The sequence below is a fragment of the Drosophila suzukii genome, chromosome 3 (assembly GCF_043229965.1).
Source record: "Drosophila suzukii chromosome 3, CBGP_Dsuzu_IsoJpt1.0, whole genome shotgun sequence".
NCBI classification, from domain to species: domain Eukaryota; kingdom Metazoa; phylum Arthropoda; class Insecta; order Diptera; family Drosophilidae; genus Drosophila; species Drosophila suzukii.
The window spans coordinates 24,256,323-24,279,603 of NC_092082.1; the positions used below are offsets into that span (position 1 = coordinate 24,256,323).

The 23,281-nt window shown below is 40.9% G+C and overlaps 2 protein-coding genes across 7 annotated transcripts in view; one reads left to right on the forward strand and one right to left on the reverse strand.

Moving 5' to 3' along the window:
• Positions 1-23,281, reverse strand: part of LOC108011050 (receptor-type guanylate cyclase Gyc76C) — a 44,674-nt gene that overhangs the window by 2,680 nt on the left and 18,713 nt on the right. For 5 of the 6 annotated variants that reach the window (XM_036814812.3, XM_036814815.3, XM_036814813.3 and 2 more), the window contains 14 exons: positions 5,020-5,245; positions 4,454-4,651; positions 4,262-4,327; positions 3,363-3,575; positions 3,140-3,294; positions 2,861-3,083; positions 2,632-2,803; positions 2,403-2,563; positions 1,990-2,280; positions 1,602-1,934; positions 1,129-1,294; positions 757-1,063; positions 455-683; positions 24-188 (listed from right to left, as the gene is read on the reverse strand). In XM_036814812.3, coding sequence (XP_036670707.2) covers positions 24-188; positions 455-683; positions 757-1,063; positions 1,129-1,294; positions 1,602-1,934; positions 1,990-2,280; positions 2,403-2,563; positions 2,632-2,803; positions 2,861-3,083; positions 3,140-3,294; positions 3,363-3,575; positions 4,262-4,327; positions 4,454-4,651; positions 5,020-5,187 — 2,847 coding nt within the window. In that variant the 5' untranslated portion in view covers positions 5,188-5,245. Of the gene's footprint in view, positions 1-23; positions 189-454; positions 684-756; positions 1,064-1,128; positions 1,295-1,601; positions 1,935-1,989; positions 2,281-2,398; positions 2,564-2,631; positions 2,804-2,860; positions 3,084-3,139; positions 3,295-3,362; positions 3,576-4,261; positions 4,328-4,453; positions 4,652-5,019; positions 5,246-23,281 lie in introns of those variants that run through there. The other variant, XM_036814816.3, reaches the window with a different exon arrangement.
• Positions 7,469-8,965, forward strand: LOC108011064 (Viral tegument-like deubiquitinase). The gene has a single exon (XM_017076127.4). It carries the CDS (start codon positions 7,982-7,984, stop codon positions 8,789-8,791), a length of 810 nt encoding a protein of 269 aa, XP_016931616.1. The 5' UTR covers positions 7,469-7,981; the 3' UTR covers positions 8,792-8,965.

Genomic DNA, 23,281 nt, shown 5'->3' on the forward strand with positions numbered 1-23,281 from the left:
TTCGACCTATTTATTGTACTTACCACCATGTACGCATCTCCAATTGTTTCTACTTTGTAAACATCATAGCCGCGTATGATGCGATCGAACACTGTGTAGAGATCATTCAAAAAGTTCACCACCTGCAGCGGTGTGCTCTCCGCCGACATTGCAGTAAAACCAACAATGTCACTAAAATATATGGTGACCTGGAAAAATAAAGCGGAGTTCAGTAAGTCATAACTTAGAAGTATTTTCTTTAAATTATGAATCATTTTTAAGAATTTTAGATTTGTTGTAATTGCTACTTGATGTTAGGAAGGTAGTTCCTCAGAGGATTTAGCCAAATGAACTACAATATTTGTAAAAATCCATTTGTTCAGCTGCTTACGATATATTTAAAATGATTGTTTAAATAGATCGGTAAGTTTGTTTGCCCTGCTACATAACCCTTTGCCCTTGGCGTTTGACTTACCAAATCATAGGATACCGGCTCAACGCCCTGCCCCATGGTCAATTTCTCGGCCACCGACTGCGGAAGCATGCGATGCAGCAGATCCTCCGTCTTTATCTTCTCCTCGCACAGGAGACGCGTGCGCTCGGTGACAATGTCCTCCAAATTGTTGGCATACTTCTCCATCATTTCCATCATTTGGTCCATGATGTTTTTGGTCTTACCACCGCGCATCTTTTTTAAGCGGTTGCTAAACGGAAATACGAATAAAAAACGTTAATTTTCCTTTTTAACTTTAAACGCTAAAAATAAAAAGCCCTTACCGTATGACACTGAATTCGGGACGCTCTTCGGGATCTTCGGCCCAGCAGTCCCTGATGCAGGCCAGCACGTAATCCGGGCAGGACTCGGCCTCTATTATGGACTCCACTTCCGGCCGAAACGGGTCCTCACCCTGGAGCGGTAGCTTCTTGACGTAGTCCACGATTTCCTTTGGTTCAAAGTTTATTTGTCCGAATGGACCCTTACGACTAAATATCTCGTACATGATGATGGCGAAGGCGTAGACATCGCCCTTCTGGCTGCCATGGATATGATTCCGAAGCAGCTCAGGAGCACGCCAAAGTTGATCTACAAATCGAGAATAATTGATTAGCATTTGAAGACTTTAAGAGAAGAGTCTATTGAAATCGTACTTCGATAATGCTGATGCTCCCCGATGGACTCGTTCTCGGCACACTGGCGCAACTCGTGTAATCCGAAATCTGTCACCTGGAGCATCCAGCGCGAGGTGACCACACAATTCGAGGACTTAAGATTGCCATGATAGACCAGCTGAGAATTGTGTATGTAGATCATTCCCTGGAAACAAATAAATCATGGTGTAAGTGCAAGATATTAATTATTAGTTATACTATTTTTTAATATTTTTGGTTTTGTAAACCGAAAAACTGTTCTAGGATAATATTACATACTGTGGTAAATTGATAACATCGAGGTAAATTTGAACAAAAATGTTTTATAATTTTCCCATGAACATTACTCACTTCAAACAAAAACTTCTATGTAGGCTGTATTGACATGACTCTTAACACAAAAATGTTTAAGTTCCTCAAATAATATCTCCTAGTTTCCTATTATGTATTGTCATTCTGATAATTCCACTCACCTTAATGAGGTCGTGTATGAGTGAGGCAATGAATAGATCATCCAGCTTGATGTCCTCGTTTTCGATGATGTCGTAAAGACTGCCTTTGGCACAGTAATCGGTGACTAGAAGGATGCGTGTTGGCTCCACGCTGGCGCCAATGAAGCTGTTGATGTTGTCGTGGCGCAGTTCGCGCAGCAATCGCATCTCCTTCATGATCTCCCTGGAAATGTCTCGCTTCCGGGGGAACTTCAACTCCTTGATGCGGACCACAGCGCCACGCAGGCGGCCCGTGGAGGTTACAAACTGGTTGGTCCAGCGGGAACCATAGCTCTGGGCACTCATTAAACTGACCTGTGGATTGATTTAGCTAATCAGTTATGAAGTTCAATTAGAAATCTCCACTTACCTTGCTGGGCGAGGAGACAATTTCGTTGCCGGAATAACCCTTTATATCGTTTGGGTCGATCTTCCAGAGTAATCCCTCAATCTCCAGCTCAATTTTCCACTTTCTATATATGCTCATGGTAATCACACCAGAGCAGAAGAGAAGCACGCCCAACACCACGGCAGCCACAGTAGACGTGTAGTGGGTGTCATCCTTTTTACAGAGCTCGTTGGCAAATCCGCACATCGGTTCGTCGGCGGGCTTTTCACCGCCCGATGGCCAGTCTATTGAGCCATTGATGAGCTTGTACTCCTGTTTTACACAAAAAGTAAACAGAGTTTGATGAGTTGAGATGAAAGTTTTTGGGGCACGCAAGATAAGCGGGAACCAATTGAAAGAAAGGCAAACTAAAAAAGAGAAGACGACTCACTCACTGGATGTTCTTCGCCTTGGTGAAAGTACGCTACAGGAACCATGTGATAGTTGCAGGGCATGTTGTTGGAGTTATTCCACTTGTGGGGCTTGTAGGCCAGGACCGAAAAGTTACCTTCCGAGTCGCCATACTGATCGATCTTGATCTTGGATCCAGTTATGCCTTCGAGCAGAAAAAAAAATATTATGAATAATACTGTTCAAAGTGCAATCGTTCGATGTATAACCCACTCATATAAGTACGGTTTTTGATTATGGTATCGATCACTCGAGTCCCGTTGCTGGCCACTTCAAAGATCACATCGTCAGTCAAAACTCGGGTCTCCTCTCGCAGCATTTTGTCCACAGCCCAGGCATACAGCTTTACCGAATCGTACAGGTAGGCGGCATAGATCGATATAAACTGGGGAGGGATTTATGAATTTTTCGAGGAAATACCCAAAGATGTAGGTGCACTTACCTTGCTGAAATTACTTTCAACAAACAGTGGTGGAATCAATAAATTGAACGGAGGCTTCGAGCTGTACTTCTGCACTTGTTCGGTAAACTGTATGTAGTCCTTTGTGGGTGGCGTGGAAGCCACAACGAGCAAACTGCGGGCCATTTGATTAAAGTTTTCCGTGCTGTGGCAAGACGACATTAGAGCTATTTGTTCCACCTTGCGCAAGTACTTTTCTGCCTCCCTGGAAATCAAAGAGATTTCAAAAACCTTTTCAAGTGATCTTACGGAATAAGTTACCTCTCGGAATAGACCATCATGTCGACAAAGATCACCATGTACTCGCCGCGAGCAAACAGACCAGCGGTCTCCATAGAGCTCATAAAGTCGACAAGACTATTGGCCGCCCCCAGGAATACGTAGATCCGTGTGCCGTTCATCGTGCTTTGTACTAACTGTTGAGGGAAACCATGAATAGATATTAATCAACTGACATTCCGCCAAACTTTAAGTAAAACCTCACCTGATACCAATACCCAGAGCGACAGCACTCCAGCATCTGCTCGCAGCATTTGGCACGATTATCGATAAACACCTGCTTGTGGTTTATGGTCATATTTCGTTTAAGAGCCTGATTCTTAAGCAGATCTGCCACCGGACCCCACACGTCCTCGTACAGAATGGAGAACTTGTTCCACGCATAATATCGCAGAAGGGCAAGCAGCGACTTAACGACCTGAAAAATACGAAATGTGCAGAGTGCCATGTGAGTTGTGCATCAAGAAGCATGTAAAAGGATTTAGAGGAATGTGCGGAGCCCGCATACATATCATTGTCTTTTGATTTCAGCTACAGCATGGGGGAAAACATTAGGAACGCTAGTTTAAATCCTGCCGTAAAAGTTAGCGGAAATGATAAAGGTGTCCGATAAAGTGGATGCTATCATATGTTCTGTTGAAGTCAATATGTTTTTAAGCTTTTATTTTTAACTTTTAATATTTATTAAATATTAAATATGATTATCTAACTTAAAAAACGCCTATTTCTATTTTTATTTGAATAATAAATATAAACATAATATATCGTATAAATTTTAAGTATAAACTCATTGTTTAAATATAAAATAAAATCGTCATTGCATTTGGTTATAAGTAACTCCCTATCTAATATACGAATTTTAAGTGTATTTTCCACCTTGTGTTTTTTCTTAACAGATCCCTTTCCTGACCGCAATGGTAAGTCTTTTAATTTTCTCTTATCTTCGTATGCTCCTGTCTTTTTAATTTTGTCGTTTGCTGTCACCGGTTTGAGGATAATCCAAGGCTAAGTAGCTGTCCCCGTCGAGTCACAAAGCCACAGCAGCAAGGCCGCCCAACCACGCCCGGCCCACCCATCCACCTGTTGCCCACTGTGTTTACTCACCTGCGTGTCTGGCGGTTCCGTGCGGGCGAAAGTCGGTATGGCGGATGCACGGTACTCTGCGCATTTCTATCGAAAAGGGAAGAAGGGAAGAACCGCCGTGAAACAAGAAATTTAGTTGCATGAAAAATACCATGCGTGAAATTGTCTGCCGTCGAGAGAAGGCGTCATAAATCAGGCGCTTTAAATACGTACATAGGAAATCATTGGAATGTTTCGACTCTGCGAGACGATGGCCTCCACATAGCACGGTCCTTCCGGTCCGAAAATGGTAGCGATGCCATCGCATATCATCTCGGTGATGGCTTTGGTGGCCAGAACCGTGTCCCCTTTGGTGTCATTCCAGCGCAGGTCCAGATACACATTTGGCAGCAGATTGGGATCTTTGTTGACCTGTGTCGGGAAGGAGTAATCAGAATTTTCAATTTCAAGATGCCTTCCAGAGTCCTATCAGTCATTTTTAGAAAACGACCAAAGACCTTGTGGGCATGACCAACTATCAGATAAATCTTAGGATGTTTGTGCAAGTAAAAGCGTTTTGAGAAATAATTATATTCTATAATTTATTTGTATGTCGTATTGAATATATTAATTCAGAAAACTTCATAGTTAGGAACTGTTTGTGTACAATGTGTACTTTACACTCTGGCCATGAATATGATTTGAGCCCAAATAATCCTGAATTTAATTACAACGTTCCACTTGGACAGACCTGGTATTGACTGATTTACAGCTATAGCTAATTAGAAGCCAGTACTCACCTCATCCAGGGCCATAGTCAGGGCACCGGATATGGCCAGTCCCTGGCGCGTCTTGAGCTCGCCAGTGAGGGCCGTTAGGTAGCCGACTGTGAGGATGGTGCGATGATTGCTACAGTCGCGCACTGCCACCGACAGCAAGAGTAGTAGATTAAAGGGCCAACGCGTCATGGCCCCTTAGGCCGGGGCCGTTCAGCGCGACGCCTATGGGTCCCAACAGATTCTCACACTGCAATGGAGGAACAGAGATTACGGATCAGAGCAGAGCAGGAGCTGAGACCAAAACTAAGTGAGGATGCAATTGAAACTGCCAAGGACCCTTTTGCATAATAAAAATGCTTGTTTGACAAAGGCAAACACAAATAGAGAACGGCATTCTGAACGCATTTCAGACACTTGGCTTGATTCAGATGAAAGAGCTGCAAGGCAGAGAAGCAGGAAGCAGACCAACTGCCCAGTGCACAGAGAATAAATCATAGGTTGTTTAAGGGATCCCAATAATATAATATTAAAATAGTAATAAAATAATAAAATGGATTAGTTTTTATGACCATTGTTTAATTGACCCCTTGAAATAATATTTAAACTATAATTATACCAAAGGTTATTTATATATGTATGATAATAAAGTGATAAGAGTTTTTCCCTGTTTATCGATAAGCTGCAGCTACTCAGACCCGACAAGGGTGCGGAGTGAAAGGACGTTAGATGTGCTGCTGCAACAGGACGCCAAGCAAGTGCCCACGCAAGCAAATGTCAAATGTTGGAATGGCAAACTTCAATATTGTCGACTGCTCGGCAGCCAAAACGAGCGTAGGAATTTTTTAATTAGTCTTTTCAGTTCTTTGCCGAGAGTTAGGGGCAAATCACTGATAAGCAGCTTACTGGAGAGGCCTCTTTTATCCGGGCATTCCATCCGTCCACCCACATGGACCCCGTACTGCTGTGTGCACAGCTTGTTATTATTAATTATGCATGCGTTGATTTTGTCATTATGCAATTTCGTTTGAGGCATTAAATATATATCGCTGGCTATTCGTTTCTGGCATTTGTTTGTTATTATCCCTGCCCACGCAAACACAACCCCCAACCCCCCAATTCCGTGCTCCTGGCATTGTCCTGATTGTTTGCGCTGGAGTGAAAGCTTGTTCCATGGGATTGGATTACGGACCTGTTCGGTCGGATGATGGCGTCGTTCATCCTTGTTTGTCTTTTTTTTAACAGGCTCACGTGTAAGTTTAATTAAAAGAATAAGAGAAATGCGAAAGCCACTATTAAACGGAATGGACAGGAAGAATTTGATTATAATTCTGCCATTTTACTCAGTCAAATTTAAAGAAGTTGGCGCTTAACCATCTGTGATAAACAGAATGGGGGTCAATTGATATATAACAATTAACATAGGTTTATTAAAATACCAAACTAATTTTATACCAGTTTATATATTTTTGCTTTACTTATTTTGTCAATATCTATCGGCGTGGCGAAAATGGTTTAAATCGGACCAGAGGTTTAAAAGTTAAATTGGTTAACTGAGTAACTTGTATATAATAGTCGAGCCACCTACCAGACATACTGATACACTTAATTTAACTTAAAACACTTCAATAATTATTATGAAAAAATCAAATTAAAGACCGATTTTCTAGATGACAACGAGTTTTTTCATTAAACAATTAATACCTCACAAGAATTCCAAGAATTCCATGATAACCTAAACAAGATATCTGAAGACTTCTGCTTTTTTGGCAATTCAGCATGGGCTGGCAATCTTTCGAGCACCCTAATCTATCAACAACTATCGACGAAAAGCTAACGCCGCCATAAATTAGCATTTCCGACACACTTCACATAGCATGTTTGTTTCTTGAAGCTGTTTATACTTCGCCTAAGTTGCAATTTAAAATTAGAACTACTTGGCCAGGCTGGCTAATTTTGGCCGCAACTGTTAAATATTTGCTCACCGTTTTGACACAATGCGAAACGCGTTTCCTAGAACACGGAAATAATGGAATTTTAATTCATTAGAGTGCGGTCAAAGGAAATCGCCTTTTCTCAGAATGCAGATTAGCAGATCTGTGAGTGGCAGGAACGAAGGCAGTTATATTAATATTTCTGGAAAAAATTACTCATTTCAGCATATTTCTAGATTTTTTGAAGAATTTTAAGCCAAATTCCACCATCGAATTATTATTGATGAGTTGATAAGCTTATTGAATGACTTTATAAATTTCTTAAAATGTAACAAAATTAAAATGATTAAGATAACATATTTTTAAAAATCATATATTGAGTTCAAAGTTTATGACTTCGCTTTTAACATATTTTTAAGTTTTTCTTAACTAACTGTCAAATAATAACTAAATGCCTTTTAAGAACTTATAATTAAACTACCTCGTTATTTATTTTGAATATCGTCGAAATGAAAATAGCAGTCGCTTTTCAAATTGCGTCAGATACGTAGTCCGTTAGATGATCAGATCCCCGTCGGTCTCAAATCCCACATCATGTTCGTTATTTGTCAGTTTTTGGTCTAGAAATTTTTTGTTTTTCCGATTCGAAAGTTTTCACCTTTTCCCGTCGAACACTCCTCCGGCAAAAGAAACTCAAAATTCAATGTTTGCTTGAAATCCAGAGCCCGTCCTTAGAGCGTACTGGAGTGGAGTGGCCGCCGTAGTCGCTGGTGCACCGAAAACCTGAGTTTCCGAGTCCGAGGATCTAGTGCTGCTTCCGGAGGGGGGGTCCCCAGATCCAACTCCACATCCACACGTTCGCCTTGAAGCCGAGGGATCGTCGCACTCGTGAACTATGTGACAGCGGCACTTCGGGGACAGCGCCAGGGCCGGGATTACCACTGGGCCTCCGGAGCAACAGGAGCCGGAATCGCAACCTGCGACTACGACGCCGCAGGGCACAGGATCAGAGAAGCACCAGTCGAACCCCGGGCGACAAGGGACCGGTCGCCATGGCCATTCACGAGCAGATCGACAACCTCAATATCTGGTGGTTTCCGCGCGACTTCTGCCAGTCGCGCTTTGGCGAGTTCCAGCAGAGCGGCACCAACTCCTGTACCCTCATTTCGCTGATCCTGGCCGACAAGGTGGCCAAGGCGGAGAGGTTCTACCACCGGGTGTCCGATCTGCCAATGCGGGGATGGGAGCTCTTCGGGAACGCCATGAACGACGGGAACAACGTGTACCACAACGTGATCACGGCCAACACGCCCCAGGCCAGGAACCTCAACCTCAACATTCCGGATGCGATCGCGGCCATTCGGTCGCAGCACAAGATGAACTTCCGGCTGGAGGAGTGGTTCTACACGCACATGGAGGCCGATCCCAGCAGTCCGATGTACAACCGGAACGTGGCCGTGCAGCTGTCGCGGATCTTCCAGATCACGCTGCAGGTGTTCCAGCAGGCCAGCGTGCGGGACAACATGCCCTCGCACCTTTTCGCCGCCATCATCGCGGACAGTCGAACGGTGATGGTAACCTTCGATTTCCGGGCCTCGATCGTCGCCCTCTTCGACTCGCACCAACACGGGCGGGATGCGGGCGCCGTCTTCGCCCAGTGCACGCTGCAGAACATGGACGACCTGCTCTTCTGGTTCATCAGCATGCTGCACAACGTCTACTCCAGCCGGCCCTCGCTCTTCGAGATCTCCTTCCTCAGCTCGCAGCCCGGTGTGGCCAAGCGCATCCCGCCGGCCATCAAAAAGATCGCAGGAGACCTAAAGAAGCCGGTCAAGATGAACATTCCCAGGCCTTCGCATTGATCACTATGGCAGACGGCAAACGACCAGTTCACATCCCACCAGCCTAGGCTCGAAGCAACGGACCATTCAAGACCTAAATCTCAAGTTTCCTATAGCCGAATTCGTGTATTTGGGCCTTCAGAAATTAAATTCAAAATTTTCAGTTGACCATCAACTAATAAATAACGAACACCACTTTTATGTTTGTCCTAGAATCGAGGATGAGTAGTACCGATAGATGGTAGATAATTAAGACATTATTATACCCGTTACTCGTAGAGTAGAAGGATACATTAGATTCGTAGGAAAGTATGTAACAGGTAGATGAAAGCGTTTCCATCCCTATGAAAGATATATGTTCTTGTTCAAGTCACTGTCCATCTGTTCGTATGAACGCATAGACCTCGGAAACTATAAAAGCAACAAAGATGGGACTAACAATGCAGATTCTAGAGATTCCGGAGTTTTCTTTCATCAAACCACTTTAGCTAAGTAAAGGGTATCTGATAAGCGGAGGATATCGATGTTAGCGATCTCTTTTGTTTAATATTAAAGGCACACCCTCAAATCTTTCTTTCCATTGCAATTTTTTTTAATTTCCGTTTATAATTAGTTTTCTTTGAAGCATCAAGAAAATGCGGTTCTGCAAGTCACTTAATCAACATTCACTTTAATAGGTCCGCATTTTCATTCTGAACTAATTTTTGAAATTCCAATACGCAGTTTCTATTTTAACCGCACTTTTGAGCAGCTGGTGAAGTATACATGTGAACGTAACAAAAATTGAACTTCTAATTTATGCCGAACTAAGTAATGACACTAAACATTATTTAATTGTGAACACGTATTTACCTTTCCTTGTATGCGGATGTGTGCGTTTTTGTTGATATTTGTTTATTTATTATTTCTGTTACCTAATTACACTTGAGTAAACAATTAATTTAAAAGACTCGAACATCTGCGTGGGGGATTTTTTCCTTGTTGTCGGCTATTTGTTTTTGGCCTCCCTGCCAACCGAAAATTGAGTGGCTTTAAACAACAACAGAGCAGCACAAGAGTTAAAGTTGAACTTTGTAACGGGAATTGAGTGTGTAGTGCGCGTGTGGCTCGCTGTATTTTTCTCGACTTCTAATCAAAATGAGTTAAATAAACACATAACGTAACCTATTAAGAACTTAGTACGTGACAACAATTTAAATATTTATAAAGTAAACAGAGAGGCGCAGAGCGAGAAGCGGAGAGGGAGAGTCTAAAAATAGAATCACATATCAAGAAAATATGAGAAAACAAATCGAAACCGAGGCGCAAGACGTGATAAAACGTTTAACGTTAAATGGGAAAAGCACGCCCAGAGAAGTCAAAACAGAGAAATAGAGAAAATGAGAGAACTATAGAGAGAGGGAAAGAGCAATGCAACCGAGTTACAATCAACAAACAACAGCTACAGTTGTGTAATATAAAAATATCGCGTACCCGCAACGTGGGCCGTCTTTCATATGATGCTCTCTCTCTCTTTCCGTTGCTCTCCGTCTTTCTCTCCCTCTCTTTCCTCTCCCTCTCTCTTTCTCACAGCGCAACAAGTTGCAGTGGGCTGTTTGTGTTTTTTCGGGCGGGGAGCCGCCTTTATTGCACTTTTCAGCCGAAGTTGTTTGCTGCTGCACGTGTGTATACACATACCTACTTACAAATTGTCTGGCCGTCTAAAAATAAAACCTGCATACTAAAAATAGAAACCAGACGCAAACACGACAATCCATTGGCCAGTGGATAAACCAACACGACATTACATACTTCAACAAACAAACATCACCAGGGGTTCCCCGGGGGGGAGCAGTGATTTTCGAGGAACACGAAATCTGGGATCTGAGATGTGGGGGTTTCCCAGGGGGGAAATGAACAAAAACAAATTCCACGCACCGTCACATTGTGCGTGTCTCAGCCGCCGACAATTGTCATCGACATCCACATCATTGACTCAGTGTGCCGGGTTTAAAGTACTACATCACACACCGTAGCGCCACAGCACTACCAAACCAACCATATACCAACGACCCATTCTCAGTTTCACTTCCGATTCAATCTCCACGTCTCTTATATTTATGTGTTTGGTGAACTGTTTGGGACTCTAAGTTTGAATTCTATTTCGACTGAAAATAGAATGGTTCAGAATTTATTGGGGAAGGTTTTGATAAAAAAGAAAGAACAAGTTCCCAAAGGTGACAAAAGTATTAGCGGAGGTTTGGTTTAGTAATATCCTGAATTAAGTTTTTATCTTAGCCCAAGTAGGAAACAGTCTACAGTAACTTTCAGTTAGTATCAAAAATGATAGAGTAAACTTTGATTTGGATATACTATGTATCTAATGAATACCAGGAATATAAAATGTAGCTTGCTTTTCAGCGACCGTCAATGCACTTGTGCATGCTGTCCATAAAAAACATCTTGTATTGACTATGCCTCACATTTGAAATATGAATTGAAACTAAGAAGCCAAGTTTTTCTCATATTCGTTTTCTCAAGTAAGTTCGCTCAAGTACTGTGCTATAAAAACATTTTCACCTTATCCTTAGAAACCATATTACTCACATATCCAAGCCATTTAAATTGTACGATTTTCGAGAAGCCAGGCAATTGCTACTTAATTCTTACATTTCAAAAATATTTAAGATTAAACAATCACGACCAGATTTATATTTAATTATATTTAAAAGTAAGGCTTTCCACAATTTCGAATTCCCTTTCAGGATTCTATTTATTTTCAATTTGCGAGTATCTGTTATTCGTCTCGGTGACAATCAGTTCAAGGACATTCCCCCACATGCAGGGACGGCCCTTTTAAATCCTCTTGCTGCTATCAATCATCAACAAGTTAACCCCGCAAAAGGGCACACCAACAAAACCCTTGGCCCAGAAACTGTCACACAATGAAACATTATCTCACCACACAACACCCACACGTGGCGGGTCTCGGGAAAAGGTTCAAAGGCCCCTATAAATGGGCTTAGCAGGGCCTGTTCGTCCTTAACTGGCCCACCATTAGTTAGATTATTGGGCCCAAATGTGCAATTTGATTTCATCGTCCGTTGAGGCGCTTTCGGCGAGAAAGAAAATGTGTGCGGATAATTTCTAATTAGAAGTGAGGGAAAGGACACCGATTCGGTAATGAGAAATGACGGAGAAGCCTTTAAAGTTTACGCTTCACCGAGTGAGTGAATGTGCAATTGGGGCAGGACGGGACGGAGCGAGGCCCTGTCAAACGGATATGACAAATGAATGGCCATCTTGGCCTGGTCATAGGTGCTCCACTGCCGCAAGGACACTCCGTGCAACCGAGGAGGAGTGGCATATCACGGAGGACCGATGGGAAACCGACAGCTCATGTCAGGCGAGCTGATTGCTTGCCTATGGCCAAGAATAAAGGGACAGGGATAGGGAAGGGCTATTGGATATTCTTACACAATAACCATGTTGTACTTCCCAGAATGATATTCCAAATACAACTTGTGCATTAACCTAATATTGCTGGTCTCATTTGGATTTTGCTTGTTAGGACCAAATGAGGTACCAACAATGTAGGTAATCAAAATTAATATTTAGAGGTCCAACTGCTATATGACAGTTACGGATGGGAAATAGTCCTATAAGTATCATGTTTATTACGTTACTTGCTACACCTTTTCTATTTATAAGTATTTTTATGATAAATGTCCACATTTAAAGTGATTTTACTTACAGCCTACCTAATGTGAGCACGTTACTTTAATCGTTTGGGTTGTGCTTTGCTGAAAGTGCCCGGATGATGTACCCGGAAAAATCAGTGAATACGTTTCATCAGAACGTTTCTGCCGTTATATCGCCCTCTCCAATCAGGCTACATCCCAAACGAACTGTTCGACTGTTTGTTCTTTATTTCTTCTTTCTTTCCCCAACACTTTTTCACCTTTTTCTCCAGCCCCTTACGATCCGTGATTCGAAATGAAGTCAGGCATCAATAGCCAAATACAACCAGCAACAATTTGTTAAATGAAAGTGGAAAACAAATCTTCAACTATGACAATTTCATGGGAAGCAAATTGACAAAAATCCAAATGATGCAAAAACTTCAATTTGTCCTTTGAAGGAAATAAATTTGAAAGAACGCTGTAGTTGACTCACTGACTTCATATACTTTAAATTCGTAGCGAAATTTCAGGTATCGGTTTAACTGTCATCTGTTTGAAAGTTATGGTTTTTAAATCACGAACTTATAAACTTTAATTATAAAAATAAATTATAAACTTATTATATTTTCTATTATATTTCTAAGATCCAGTTTGTGCATTTCTAAAATCAAGATTTAAAAATATGCTAAATAAAACTTTTGGTGATACTGATAAACGTTTTACAGTGCATTTTTATACTGCCTGCCCTTACTCGTTCTATCACTCCCTTCTGATCCACCAGATATGCAGTAGGAGTATTATACCCTTGTTGATGTCATTGCCGAGATAATGGAAAAAAATATATGGTAATCGAAAAATTGAACTTTAAGCAAGAGTGAGATGGAAATAACATAGTTGGCTTCCCCACAAAAAAATTCCAACTTTAATTAAAAAACAGTATAATCGGATTTTTTGAGTAAAAAGAATACTTTATTGACCGTAATGAACTAAGTGATTTGTATGACTGTTTTGCGTTGGAATAAATTAAATCCTTTTATTTTTCAGGAGTAGCAAACAAAGTTTTTTTATTTTAAATTGGGTATACATTTTTAAAAATCACGGCTGAGTGCTTACTCTTAAAAGCTTAACAACTACTAAATGTGCTTTATCTTTAAGTGAGATTTATTCAGCCGTCAGCTTCTTCATGGTTGTGTGATTTAAAATCAAAATACATTTTAAAGAAAAAAGTCTTGTTTGTTTAAATTTCAAGAAAATGTTATCTTGAAGCGAAATCAATTATATCATCAAATCGCCTTTCAAGTAAAGTAGTTAACCAAAATTGAAGGTAATTCTCTGGTTTGAAGTAAAATGGGTTTCATTTGAAATCTTTACATAATTGCTAACGCTTTGAAGTGGAATTAGTCATCTGATTTCCACTCTCCATTGTTATGAGCACACAGACATTGCACTCATCAAAATGAATTCCTCAGTGGGAAAGTGTTTCCATTTAAGATCATTCTGGCTTCACTCAGAAATTGTTTGGGCTTGGTTGAGCGGCATGAGGACCAGAATGGTGGCAGCATTGTCAGCACATGTGTTACAAACTTAAATTTCACTTTCAAAGAGACCAAAAGCGACGCTGATGATGATGAGGCTGTGCTGTGGGCAAGGGGAGCTGTAGGATGGCTCCACTGCATACCATGGCCTTAGCCGTAGCTCCTACTCCAGCTCCAGCCCCTCGACAGCCCCTTGGTTCCTCCCATTGTGAGGCGCCGTTTTGCTGGCCGTAAAAGGAGACAAACCCATGACGGCAGCTTTGGCATTTAACAAGCAAGGCACAGCCCAAACGAAGCCACAAAGAGAAAGATACCAGTGCACTGCAAATAATTTAGTTCGGAAGCAAAGAAGGGTCATAAGCTAATCGACATTGAAAATCGTGAAGATTTCAACGAACTATGTTGGTGATGTAGGATGTTGTTTGTCTCCATAGTTCCTTCATTTTTTGGCTTAGATCAGCGTTCGGCACGGAATACACTGACATTTTGTCTTTCATTTCACGGGGAACCTTATAGATGTAAGTGTGACGGTAGATGCCCGCTATGCCCGCTTTATGGGACGCTGCCGACCGCCTAGATAGACTTTAAGAATTTACATGAATAAGGGTGAAGAAAACCAATAAGTCTAGGAAGATTCAGATCTTAAATAGTTCAGATTGTTATAATATCTACTAAAACGGTTGATAAAATTAGCACCTAACTATGTTAATACTTATAAGAGAACTGTTATTAACTCTTTTATAACCTTAATTTTAAAAGAGTTTATGCAAAAAAATCGGAGGTAAAATAATTCAATGTTAATAATTTTTTCAAACAATAAAGTTTACATTTTCCTAAGCTCATTCTTAGTTAAAAATGTACTAAACAAATCCATTCTTTTTTTAAGTTCTTCATATTGCCAACCCATTCAAGCTGCCCTCATAGATAGCACTAAACTTTTTAATTCCTGAGATATATTCTCTTTAATAAGATAAAATTAATTTCGCCAGTGTAGAGAGAGACGCACTACAAGGATGGGAAAGGGGCTACGGCGACTGGTCCTAACCATTTTTGGGGAGCGGGCTCAAGCTGCAACAGCGGGTCGTGTGAAAGTGAAGGGCTCGCAGTGACTTTTGAGGTCGTTGCCAAAATTGTAGCGCATCTGAACCCTACTGACAACAACCATCCGCGAATCATTTATGAGCGGTGCGGTGGAGTTATGAGTGGAGGAGCAGCTCGCAATCTGTGCTGCAGGTCGGTATCGCCGTCTCTGTCGCCGCTCGGACCCTCTCGCTTCCCCGCGGGTTGTCATGCAAAGCAGACTTGGGAGCTGCAGCGGTGTTGGTGCTGCCAAAAAACTGGATTTTCTAAAAATAGACCGTGGGGAAATACTTGAATACGCGCCACATGTGCAACGGCCGCCAAAAGGCACAAAGCACAACAGCAAAAAGCACAACAACTCAAATCAAGCTGAGTTGCAGAAACGAGAGGCAAAGTCAGACGGCAACTCAAAGCTCATCTCTGGTTAGGATCCGATCCCCATCCCCATCCATCTCCTCCAAAAAAAAAAGGGTTGAGTGGCAACAGGAAACAGAATTTCCGTTCCACCCAAAAATAGTCTCAGAGGGAAAACCCATTCCGTTGTTCAGCTTGCATATATAATGCCTGCTGCCGGCCATAAATTCTTGGGATTCTACAGAGTGTGCAATCAAAGTGAAGAAATTCAAATCGCTTGAGTTGCTCAAAATGAACATGACTTATCCCAAAGTGATGTCCACCCATCAGCACTTTGATAACAAATTTGCTGAGTGTCTTAAAAGATTGTTATCTTAATCTACTGTGAGGAGTCATCATCATCAAAAAAATATGTACAGAACATTTTTGTAAAATATATTATTCTCGGAGAACTCATTTACTGCTAACAAGTAAAATATGCAGACAATACTTCCATTTGCCCTGAAATATGAACTTAAGCCCCATTTAAGTAAAACTATTTTTCTTTTCAAGTGCACCAACTTAATAAACACAGCCTGGCCGCAACTGTCCAGAGTCCCCAACTAATATTCTGGCTGAATTGGATCTCCTCGAGAGCTAATCAATGCAAGCAGAAAGTTCGCCTATCAAGATTATCCAGTTTCAACGCTTCTCTTCCTTTTTGCACCACCGACTATTAGAAATGTTTTCTATTTCATCGATGATGCCTTCGCAGGCTCTCAAGAGTGTTTGCCAGCCAATGCGTCGCGACGAAGCCTCGGCGTCGCAGCCTCACATCTGGATGAATGCACTTGAAAAAAAGATTATGATGTACAATCAGATATGATCCCAATCTGAAGTAGGCCCAACATTTAGAAAAAATAGTCCATTAATTTGATGTCTGTTCCTGCTTTGCTAATTGCAAATCCATATAAATAACTATTCCTTGACAATGTTATAACTTTTAATTATGAAACATTATATAATACTGATAAGGTCAGTACAGTTTCTAGCAATTTGAATTTTTTAAGCCCAGGGCTAATTTTTTAGGAGTGTGCTCGCCTCTTGCTCCGCAGCTGTCCTTGCCATCTTGGCCAGTTTGCGTTTGTTTGGGTGACAGGGTGGCTGCCTGGCTATCTGGCTGGCTGGATGGCTGGATGGACTGGCTCCGACTACTTGGGGCTGGGTTGGCTTGATGGGTTTAACAATTTAACAAGTTCCATGCAAGTTGCTGCTGCTGCTGCTGCCTCTGTGTCTGCCATTGCACGCAAAGTGGTTTAACTGGTATTATTATTATTATTTTTATTAACTATAGTGGCCAGTTATATGGCTCATTCCATTCCAGCTCATTCTCTGCTCTCTGCTCCGGCCGAGCGTCAGCATTCCAAGTCCGCCGAACCCACCAAAACTAATTTCAAATCTTTGCCCCCCCAAGCAATGTGCAACGCGGCGTATACGTAAAAATTTCTCGAGTACTTGTGAGGGAACGCTTGTTCATTAATATTATTGTTCTCTTCTCAGCCATTAAGTCATTATGTAAAGCGACAGTTCTTGTCGAAGAGAGATATATGAAGAGCAGGGCCGAGGGCGATAAGAGCCAAGGGTAAGTATGAACCGAGTAGTAAATTCCTCAAGTTGCAGCTGTCAAGATGGTTGAATGAATGTTGAGCCCAGCTGGGGCAGAAACTTTTAAAGGGTTTATGGGGGAGAAACGGCGAGGATTGAATTGGTGGATCTGAAGGAAAATGACAGCGAGTAAATTGAAAATGCATTGGATAAGAAGAAATGGTTTGTATGGAAGAATGCTTAAATAATTTTATTAATTGCTGGAAGTGGAATTCATTAGAAGGTTCTTCTTCGCTAGTTCTCTTTAAACTTCATGACTTCGACCATTACTTCACTGATTGGTTTTCTTACCCTAAACTTATATAGATACATATATGTGTACCAAATCGACGCCTGTAGAGACTATACATAAATCATTCAAACTTGATCCCAAAGAATGATCTCTAATCTCATTTAGCTGACCAGCAGCTGCAAAGACTCGATCCATAACACCCATAACGCGTGCCGAAACACAAGCCTTGAAGAAGTGAAATAAAACTGGGACGATCGTCGCAGACTATACGATTCTCCATATTCTCCACTCTTACGCTTTCCCTCTCTTCACGGGGCCCTGAGCCGAACGCCAAGGCCATTTATAAATACCCCAAGCTAAAAATAACATTTGTTGTTGTACGCCTTGCCATACATTTGTTGTTCCTTTTTTAAGCAAACGGCAACAACAGCCACAGCAAAAACAGCAGCGATTAATGGCAAAGCGGTATGCAAACAGCAAATGGCAACGCGACTTGTTCTGAACCCAAGTCGAGCCATAACGATATCCAATGCACAAAGCCAAAGATCCCCAAACGAGCCGCAGATTGGAACTTAAAAGTCAGTGCTGATACGGCTCGATGTTTTATTAATAAGTTTAGTGTATACACTTGCCAAAGTTTCGACTGTGCGAGCGACTAAAATGACTCGTAGCCCACATTTGATTGACTATATGTACGGGGCGACCAGGCACTCCAGTGCCGGCATTATCTCGACCCAGGTTTTCGCTTGGTTCGTTTTATTTTGGGGTGTTGGCTGATAACACTGGCAGCTACCTTCCTCCCCCCCCCGCTCGATTGGAATATTTTTGCACATAAAATTATATTAATAGTACGCACAGCACAACATGCAATCATCGTCCCTTGAACGTCTTCAATTCCAATAAACATAATCATTATAATGCCAGGCAAGCGGGTTTTCTTGCCTTTTCCATTATATTTATTTTTTGGGCTCCTCCAAAATCGATTCAATACACCTTTATTCCACACTCTCTGTCACCACCACACACGTGTGCCCATTAATACACACGAAATTTATGGTTTTATGGTTTCCCGAATATAATAATCGAGCAACAGTTGAGGCGACGTATGAAAATCCCATTCGAACTGCAAATGAAAATATTTCGATAAATGTACAGCAAATTTGTTTTGCACAAAAAAGTTAGGTGGGGAAAATTCACAAACAAAAACTAAAGGTGCAGAGTCAGTATGACATTTTGATTGTGTAGAAAAATGGGAGGTTATGGGAGAGTTTGTTTGCAACGGGATTTGTTTTGTGGGTATTTTCAATAATTTTTCAGAGAAACTATTCACATATATTCTGGGAAAATCTGAAAAACAATTATCACCACCTTGCAGACGGGAAACCGCAATTAATGCATGCATTATCGAGTGAATTTCACCAACTGCATTAAAAAACCTTTCTGGTCCTTGAGAGTCGTTCCTAGACTTTAATACTGCTGTCATGGTAATCACCACTTGACTTATAGGAAAAACGCAATTAAAATTTTCTAGCGTATAACCCATAAGCTGTGGCGAAAACCCCTTTTAAAGAACTTGAAATTTCAGGATTCGTAGGAAACCGCCATCGACAGCAAATCCCTACTGAAAAGAGGAAATCGTTCAACGGCAAACAGTTTTCGCCAAAAAATTGTGGTTCCTAAAACTGGGAAAAGAAGGCCAGAGGTAGAGGACTTAAGAAAATGGTTTATCCTCATTTGGCGCCATGCACTTCGTTTGGTTCCTAATTGATTGGAATTAAAATAATTGGTCGGCAGCCGGCGCCGGCAAAGTGCTAAATACCTACGCAAGACCCACCTCCCACCGGAGCACTCTATCAATTCGCTGTCGGCCGTTGTCTATTTATTTTGTTATTAAATAATAAGACACAAATTAATGCAATTTGTTTACTCAACCCGACTCAGCCGAACTCAAGGCAGGCGGTCTCTCAATTAACCCCCCAAGAAGAATTGCCGGGCAAAAAATAAAATAAAAGAAGACTACCACGAAAAAATACAATAAGCTGGGGCGAGAGAAGACAAAAACCTATTTCCATTTTCTGATTAGTCATTGTCTGGCCACGCGACAACCGAAAAGTAGAAAGCGAAAACGCATTAATTAAGCAGTTAAGGTCTTCCAAGATGACTGTCGGCCTATAAAAAATCCCCGAGAAGAGCGGCCCATCTCGAAACGTGCCCAGCCCAACTGGCGGCACCTCTGTGACCAGGTCTTCATAGCCCCTCAATCCGCCGATGGCCATTGACTTCCAGGTCAGACGATAACAATGCCAAAACTCCAAACCTCTAACAAAACCTCAAATTTGACACCACATGATAAATGGTTCTCTGGTTTTTAGCTGCTAGTTTTTATTGATGCCTCCGGCTACCTGACCAAACTGGATGTGGCTGTCTTCAATTTGTTTTGCCTTCGCTTTTCTTTTCTGCCAGATTCAATTAATCGCCATTTACTTAAATTATCCGATGATGAAGGCCAATCAAATACTCTTTAAGTGTAATTGGATTTGTGGCGGCTTTTCTAATGGAGTTTGATTATATTTAAGTGGGCCTCTATTGTCTCAGAAGAGATCTTGTTTGTTTTACCCACACTAGGATGGTTATGTTTCAAATGAAATTTATGAAAAAAAAATGGTTCACAACATATTTTACGTTTAAACTGAATCTCCTCTTAAAAGGATTTATATCAAAAAAATTTAACAAAGGCCTCTGGACATAATATAATTATAATATATGTACATTTATTTAATATACATATACAATTATATGATGATCCCAGAAACTTAAGTACATTTTAAGTTTTTAATCTTAAAAATTATACAAAAGGATTTGCGAAAAGAACAACACTTTCAAAAACGTTGGGCCCACACAGAAGAAAGAGTGCCAGGCCTTAAAAACAATCAGACCTATGTGGGGGGAATCACATAGATGTATGGCGTAAATTTGCGATATGGGGCGAAATATTTTAATCATGAATTTAAATTAAAAGATAAGCCCTTCTGTGAATAAAGAATCTATGACCTATGTGGGGGGAATTACATAGATGTATGGAGTAACTATGCGATATGGGGCGAAATATTGTTATCATAAAATTAAATCAATAAATAAGCTCTTCTGTGAATGAAGAATATAAGACACAAGAATTAAATTCCCTTGTGAATACTTTTAACTATTATTTATTTAAATATCTTTACCAATTTAGGAATTTTGCTTTTTTAAACTTTAATGAAATTTAAGCAGCTTTAAACCTTCGTCCCACCAGAACCCTCAGTTATCAAAAGGATCTTAAGTAAGTTTATTGTCGCAAATGCTAACTGAATCATCATTGCTTTGCCTCAGTAATTAAGGCTCTCGACCGAAGAACGATCGTTATCCCAGCCTACTCACAATTGACTTTTCTTGTGCTAATTTAATTGCGGCCCGACTCCAGTAGCCCATTGACTGATAGGTCCCATTGAACTTGTAACCCCCAAAGGCCCCTCGGCCACCAATCAAAGTCAGTTAAGTTAAGTTTTCTACGTTCTGCCGGAGCAGCCAAGTCGTCGCCTCCATTCCACTGATTGATGGACTCGGCAGCTCTTCTGGTTTCTTCACAAGCCCCCGAGTGGGGGTTTACACATATTTTTAAGCTAATTACCCGGCGCCTCCGACTCCCAATCAAAGTGCTATCTCATATCGCCATTCCCGCAAACACTCACGTAAATTATTGGAAGGCGCAAAGAATTACTTGTCATACCCCTAAATACGTAAGTGCAAACGAGTCGAAACACTTGATAAGAGCTCAAGATAACCAAATGATTTTGTCGACACACAAAAACAAATAATTGAGTGAGGGCGAAGCGAAATCGAGTTCAACAATACAATCACTTGAGAATGTCAGTTATAAGACCACTCAGGCCGCTCTATAGAGCAAAAAAAACGATCCATCGTCTTTGGATCGCATTTCAAGTGCTGCCATTGACGTTTAATTGCCGCTTAACAAATTTATTCGGCTAACGCTTTTGTTTTGTTTTCGGCTTGGCTCCGTGAATAATGACAGTTAAAGCTTGTATACATTTCAAGAGACTTTGGTTCTTTTCGTCGAACTAATCGGCGCATAGGTAGAGGAAAAAGTTGAATCGAATGGGTAGACGCTATAGAGAATGAATTTTGTTTGTTATTTTTCTGTGTTTTTTTGTTGTTTAGACTTGAACGGCTGCCGGTTGTATGGAAATTGGGTGCCCTTGGCTGACTTCCGCATTACGATGAAAGTGAATAGATAACAGAGGAGGAACAAAAGGTATTGGCTCGAATTCAGCTTCCTGTTCTTATACTGTGCTGTTCTCTTTTTGATTAAAATGGTTATAGAGAAGTGCATCATATTAAATTGGCAATACAAAAGGATTCGAATTACTCGAGTTATAAGAACGTTTAGCTTTTTAAAGTGTTAAAAATAGTTTTTATTACCTCCCTTTCCGTTGCACAAATAGAACAAACCAACTAACTCTACAAATACCGGGCATAATAAAAACTGATCGTTATTTATAGCTATAAACATCTTAGCCGGTTCGTTTCCTGACAAAAAATACACACCCAACTATAATTAGAAATCTGGCAAACGAGTTTAAATAAATCAAATAGTCTAGGACCATTAAACACAATTTAAATATTGACCAGATGTCAAAGCAAGCTGAAATTAATTAAACACTGTTCAAAGTTCTCGGCTATTTTTAGGCTGCTCAGATTTGACTGTTTGCGTAGACTAATCTCAGAGCCAGAGGTCTGCCAACACCTTTGGCATAATCAGCTAAAAGTCTGTGTTTCCAGCTTTATCCCCAACACACGCCGCCAAGCCTAATGAATATACAACGATTTTTTTTCTGTTTTCATAATAATGTTTCGATATATGTAAGTCTACGTAGCTATGTAGAAATGTGCATGGTTGGGCCATATCACTGGAGCCCCGAGCAGCCGACGTATCATATTACTAATCGCGGTTCTTTGTAACTGCTCGGTTCTATTTTTAGAACGCGCGAATTCAGAGAGAACAAAATTTATTGTTTATATAAAAGTTATCTTTAAATTATCATTAATTTATCGTGCATAATAAAGAGTGTGGTTCTCCATGTCAGCATATTGCCTGTCCCCATGTGCCATGGATTTGCGGCTGAGTGTCGCTAAATGGCGCGAGCTTACAAATATCATATGCTGTCATAAGAGGTATGGCGTATGGCTCTGAGAAAATTAATGAAACGAACCGAGAATAAAATGTGTAAATTACTGTAACAGTTGCTAATAAACAAAGGTTCGGCCCGAGCTCGAGTGGCGAAGACTTAGATTTCCGCATTGCCTCAGAACGATTTTAAGATTCGAATCCGAAACATCTTATCTTCGTCCCTCGAAAAGCTATACCCAGAAGCCTTTAATTTCGCACAACTTTTAATTGAGTTGGCAACAAGTTAGTTGTGCTGACTTCCTTGGCTCTCACTCTTGTACACTTTCTGGGAGCTATAAAAAAGAAACAGCGTTGTAACCATGAAATAGCCAATAGTTTCGTATTTGCATATCGAACCGAGTTTTTAAACTAAATTGCCAAAACGCTTTTGGCTCCACGAAGCTGCGAGGAAAGCAGCAGAAATTCGAGTGAGTTTGGACAGCCGCTGAATCAGACTTTGACGTTGAAAATCGAGAAATAGACGTAAAACCTACAAACCTACTTATATACACATATCTGCGATAAATACTTATGTGCGAGATATTGTATAAGAAAGTCGAGTTGTGTTCATTGCACTAATTTTGCACATGTTCGTTTTTCATTTATGATTAAATAAGCAATTAACACTTTTGGTAGATTGGATGTCGAGAATATTGAAAACGTTCTACACGGCTAATGATACACTACATGGACTGATAAGAGATCGATAAAAAAAGTTACCAAAAACTAGGTATTAACCACTTAGTTACATTTCAAGTAAGACTCAAAAACCATCACTCC

Bases quoted from the DNA above. Each gene is read 5' to 3' on its own strand.
- LOC108011064 (XM_017076127.4), top strand. From the start codon at position 7,982: ATGGCCATTCACGAGCAGATCGACAACCTCAATATCTGGTGGTTTCCG.